This window comes from Penaeus japonicus, unplaced genomic scaffold (assembly GCF_977035675.1).
Source record: "Penaeus japonicus unplaced genomic scaffold, GWHDUDI00000001_assembly GWHDUDI00000009, whole genome shotgun sequence".
Lineage (NCBI taxonomy): Eukaryota > Metazoa > Arthropoda > Malacostraca > Decapoda > Penaeidae > Penaeus > Penaeus japonicus.
In genome coordinates this window covers 4792149-4797148 of record NW_028234411.1, presented here as the reverse complement: position 1 = coordinate 4797148, position 5000 = coordinate 4792149, and the positions used below count along the sequence as shown (strand labels likewise).

General features: G+C 42.7%; 1 protein-coding gene across 1 annotated transcript in view; it reads left to right on the top strand.

The window, feature by feature from the left end:
- LOC122247514 (uncharacterized) overlaps positions 1 to 5000 on the top strand; it is a 6727-nt gene that overhangs the window by 1071 nt on the left and 656 nt on the right. The window contains exons 2-3 of the mRNA XM_043006831.2: positions 1050 to 1162; positions 3159 to 5000. The exon at positions 3159 to 5000 is cut by the window's right edge and continues 656 nt beyond it. Coding sequence (XP_042862765.2) covers positions 1050 to 1162; positions 3159 to 3648 — 603 coding nt within the window. The 3' untranslated portion in view covers positions 3649 to 5000. The remainder of the gene's footprint in view (positions 1 to 1049; positions 1163 to 3158) is intronic.

The following is a 5000-nucleotide window of genomic DNA, read 5'->3' as shown; positions in this document are numbered from 1 at the left end:
ATACATACATACATACATACATACATACATACATACATACGTATACATATACATATCCGTAAACACTTTCTGTTAGAAAATAGCAAACGTAAATACATTCGTACACACATACACGCACGCATAAATGCTCCTGACACACACATGCACACAAGCATACCTACATATGCAATGCACCATTCACACGAAGGCAACATTGCATACGAATAGTTAAGGAAGGATTTCCGAAAGCGCCGGTCAGCTGATTCTTCGTCCTTCAAAGGCACGCCAAGTGGCTCGCTCTCCGCAAATACTGCTTGCTTGCGTTGCTTGTGTCATGCCTCGGATTCTTCCTGAAGCTTTCTGAGTGTCCTTTAGCTATTTGAAAGTCATTGATGATTAAATTAAATGAGTGAGGGTGGTTTTTTAGTATCATTTTTTTTTTGTTTTTGTTTACGTTTGACCCGATATGAAATGCGTTGATACAGTTGATCAAATTTCCTCATCTATTCTTTCCTCATGCACGAATCGGATGATAGACCCATATCATGGAATGCTATCTTGAGCAATCGCCTCATAATGAGCCGGTCTGAAGGCTAGTATTTTTTTCCCGCGATCAACAGAAATCGTCCCTCATTTTCCTCTCGAGTGACCTCTGGTGGTCACGTGATCAAACTCTGGCGCCGCTCGGTTTCCCTTTAAGCTCTTTCGTGCATCAAAATAATACTTTAAAAAAACGCCGCGTCCTTGTACCTTCTCCGCTTTTATTTTGTTCTTAGTTCATTCATTGTTTGGGTATTTGTTTTTATCTCTTTCTGAGAAGGAATTATGGAAGAAACGAAAGAGATTAAACTATTTTTTTCTCTCTCTCATATCGATCAGTAATCCATATACGTATCTATCTATACATATATATGATTTAGTTTAAATATAGCAAAGATAAATGCAATACCTCTAGAACCCCTTATATATATGTAAAATATCTTTATATAGAGCAAAAATGAATATATTACTTCCAGAACCCCTTTTAACCCAGCGCTCTCTCTCTCTTCTTGGTTAACCTACACCCACAGTGGAAGGAAGTACTGCTAGTTGGCTTTGCGAGTGTTGTCCTGCAAGCTCCGCAGGCACAGAGCGCAGCAGAGAGCGTACCCTTCCACGGCTATCTTCCAGGCGAGAATGTCAGGTAGGTCATGACCTTTCATTAGAAGTTGGAAGTCCTGACTTTTTTTTTTTTTTTTTTTTTTTTTTTTTTTTCTTTTTTTTTTTTTTTTTTTTTTTTTTTTTTGTCTCTCTCCAAGCGTCTTTCATATCATCACATCCCTTTTATTCTTTCTTTCGTTGATTCGGAAGATTTTTTTTGCCTTCTTCTTCTTCTCTTTTTTTCTCTTTTATCTTCCTTTTTTTTCTTCTTGTCTTTTGTTTCTTTCTATCTATCTCTTGTCTCTTATCATTATTATTTTTTTTTTTTACTTTTCTTTCTCGTCTCCCTTCTTGTTTTTCCTGTTAAGACTTTTTTTTTTTTTCTTCCGAGGGGAAACGATTGTATAATCATCCTCTCAATTCTTTCACATTCTTTCATTACACGTCTTAAATTTCCACTTAATTCACTCTGTCAATAATTATTTACCATCAACATCTACCATATTGTTTCTTTCATTTTATAAGTGATTCTTTCCTTTTTTTTGCACCATAATTTCTCAGTATTTTTTTTTCATTTTATCTCCTTTCCTTTCCCCCACGTTATGAGATATCCTTATCCTTCCACCTATATTTCCCTTTATCCAAAATCCTAACTGTGAGATCCTAGGATGCAAATCCCTCTTCTCGGAGGCTAAGGAGTGTCTGGACATCCTTTCGCCTCATCACTTCCTTCCTTTATCTTCCTTAATCCTTCCTGTTCCTTTGATAGCACACCGTTACCCCTTATTTTTTTGTATCCCCTTCAACCCTCCTTTTCCAACCTGACGAAGAATATTACATTCTGTCCTCTTTCTGGTGACTTGACTTGCAAATGAAAAAAAAAGAAATGCTTTGTTTTAATCTAATCTTTCATTTAAGTTCACGATTTTCCAATCATTCTGATGAATCTTCTGAACTCCCAAAATGATTCATTACAATTCGATAATTTCGAAGATAGATGTTTGCGAAGGAGTTAGCAGAAAAGCAAAATTATTCTTGAGAAAAAGAAAAAAAATCTAAACCACCGTAAAAAATCAACCATAATGAGATCAATAACATATCCCAAAGACATAGAATTTCAAGTATCATCCCTGTTGCAGAGTATCCTATCCTTATCCTAACGTTTCCTCAGCCAAATCCTTTCAACCTGCCTTACCTAGCCAATCCTCTCTATAGATTATCTTCATTTGTATTCTTTCGGGGAATACGTCATCTTCATTGTGCCTTTTCTTATTACTTATTTATTCCATGATGATTTTCATCGGAAGTTTCTGGCAGTATATTAGATCCAAAGCAAATGGGATAGTTTTTTTTTATTTTCTTCTATATAGTTGTATCAACTTTGACATCTGTTTTTTTTTAATGTATAAGTCTTGATATGATTCTCCTTTATTCACCTTTATATTTTCAACCATAATTATCCAAATATGACTTTTCTTCCGTATCCTGTCTTTTCATCCTCAAATCGAAAGGACAATAAATCCATTTTTTCTTACTTCACTAAACTTTCTGGCTATGAGATACCGTAGGTTTTCTGCGGCCTCCGACGGTTCCCTTTGACGAGCCAACAGACACGGCCTCTGGGAAGGAACCTTATTCTGGCCGACAAAAAAAGGAGATTTCCTAAGCTGGCTAAGTATGGGTTTGTTTTCGAGTGAAGTGTGAGGAAAAGTAAGGTTGCATTTTAGTCTTTAAGGTCATTTCTCTCTTCTTCTTGTTTTAAATTCTCTCTCTTCAGCCTCTTTAGTCTGTTTTTTTAAGTGTATTTAAGAAAAAAAATCCTTCCATTACGGAATTTGTTTTTAAGTCTCCATCAGAGTTGTTTTGCAGAATGAAGATCGTAGTAATCAACTTTTAGAATTGTTTCCAGTCATTTTCAAGTAGGGTAACATAGTATCAGGATTAGCAAAAGGTTTAGACGGGGTCCAGTCACATCCGCATATCCTTGTACTGGACCCCACGTACTCGACCCCAGCTCGTCAACCCAGTGTCTCCCCCAGGGCGAAGGCACCCGAAGGAGACGGTGGCCCCAATGACGTCTACGCTCATCTACCTGTGAGGCGTCCCAAGCTGGACGACGACCAGGTGGTGATCTACCCGCACAGTCTGGTCTTCGAGTATGGCCAAGACCCAGAGCATCACATCTACGAAGTGCACTCGGCCAAGGAACTGGCCAATCTCGCACACTCCAAGCACGACAAGCATGGCAAGCACGCACACGACCACCACCATCACGATAAGGGCACCAAGGAAGCAGCAGCCGCCAAAGGCTCACCCAAGAACCTCAAGCCCACTCCTCCTGTCAGCAAATCTGCTCCTCCTCCCCCTCCTCCTCCTCCTCCTCCTCCTGCTCACTCCCATCCCCACCCTCACCCACCTCACCCCCGCCCCTACGCTCCTCCCCCTCCCCACGCATCCTATGCTCGTCCTCCTCCTCCCGGCGCCTATCCTCCCCCTCGCCCCTATCCTTACCAAGCTCATCACGGTTAGATAGGTGACCCCTCCCCCCCCTCCCCGCTTCTGTACATAATGCTGTTCATTCTTTCTCCCCTTTAGGCTTAGGTTCCAATGCCCATCTCATTACGCCAGCTTCCCCCTTTCCACATTCCCGTCCTTATAACATGTTCGTGTCCGATTAACCTGAAATACCCCGTAGAGAAAACTAATCCTGTTCGTGGGTGTCTCAAGCCACGCAGTTCCTCCGAAGAAAGTATTTTCACCAAGACGTGTGCTTCCCTATGAACGAAATCCTAAGCTCCCCATCCTACTGGTCCGTCAAATATCCTATTGTCGACGTCGGCAGGTGTCGCCCTGCCTTTCCTTCCCCAGTGCTTGAATGCGACGCACTAACCATGCCCTTAGCCAGAAACAGCATCCTTGCCCAGACCCAGTATCCTTGTCTGCTCCCACTGCCCTGTCACATTTGTCGATCCCAAGTCCTATACCCCAGAGTCCTGCTGCTCTCCCCGTCTAATGGATGAAGTCTAACCACCAGTTTTACTACTTGAGTTCCTTTGTCAGGCTACCCCCCCCCCCCTCCATCATGCCACATGCATTCCTGACCCCCCACCCACTAACTGCCCTCCAGTTCAATCGTCTCCGGTCTCCTTTATGATAAGGAGACACGTTGACAGTCTTTTTCCTCCCGGATTTCCAAAATCCTGGGTAGGTTCAAAAGTCCTTACCCCTCATCCTAACCCATCAAGACCTTCACCCGAGCTTCCTGTCAGTCTTTACTCCTAGAGTGAAGCCTGAGGAAGCTTCGTATGCCGATGACCCCAGATCCCGATCCTGTCCCACTCCCTGCTATGGCATTAGCATTACTAATATCATCGTTACTCAGAGGATACCACTTACAATCCTGACGTTCGAAAAAGAGCGTTTGGACGGTTCATATACCTAGTTCCATCATGCTACAACGCCTTTATCCTTATCCTTTGCGATCCCTGCCCTGCATCCTCGGCTAGATCCTGCAACCCACCCATCCCATCCTGAAGAACGTCCTTCCATCCCCCTGACCTGAAATCCTTTCGCGAATTGAGAATGATCGAGGCCTCCATTCTCACATTCTGGAAAAGCCATCCTGACACCCCGTCCTTATTCACCTTTGATATCCTCCAAACTTGGATTCCTTTCCTGCCAAACCTGCGATCATCCTGCATCCTTAAACCTCAATCCCTACGGCCCCAAAAGGGCATCCCAACCATCCTTGCCCAACCACAACTAACCAAAGGAACTGTCATCGGTTGTCCTCCAGTCCCAACAAGGTCCCTTAACGTCCCCTGCAATCCTGCAAGTTATCCTTTATCCTGCAATCAGCCAGACCCGATCCTACCCAACCT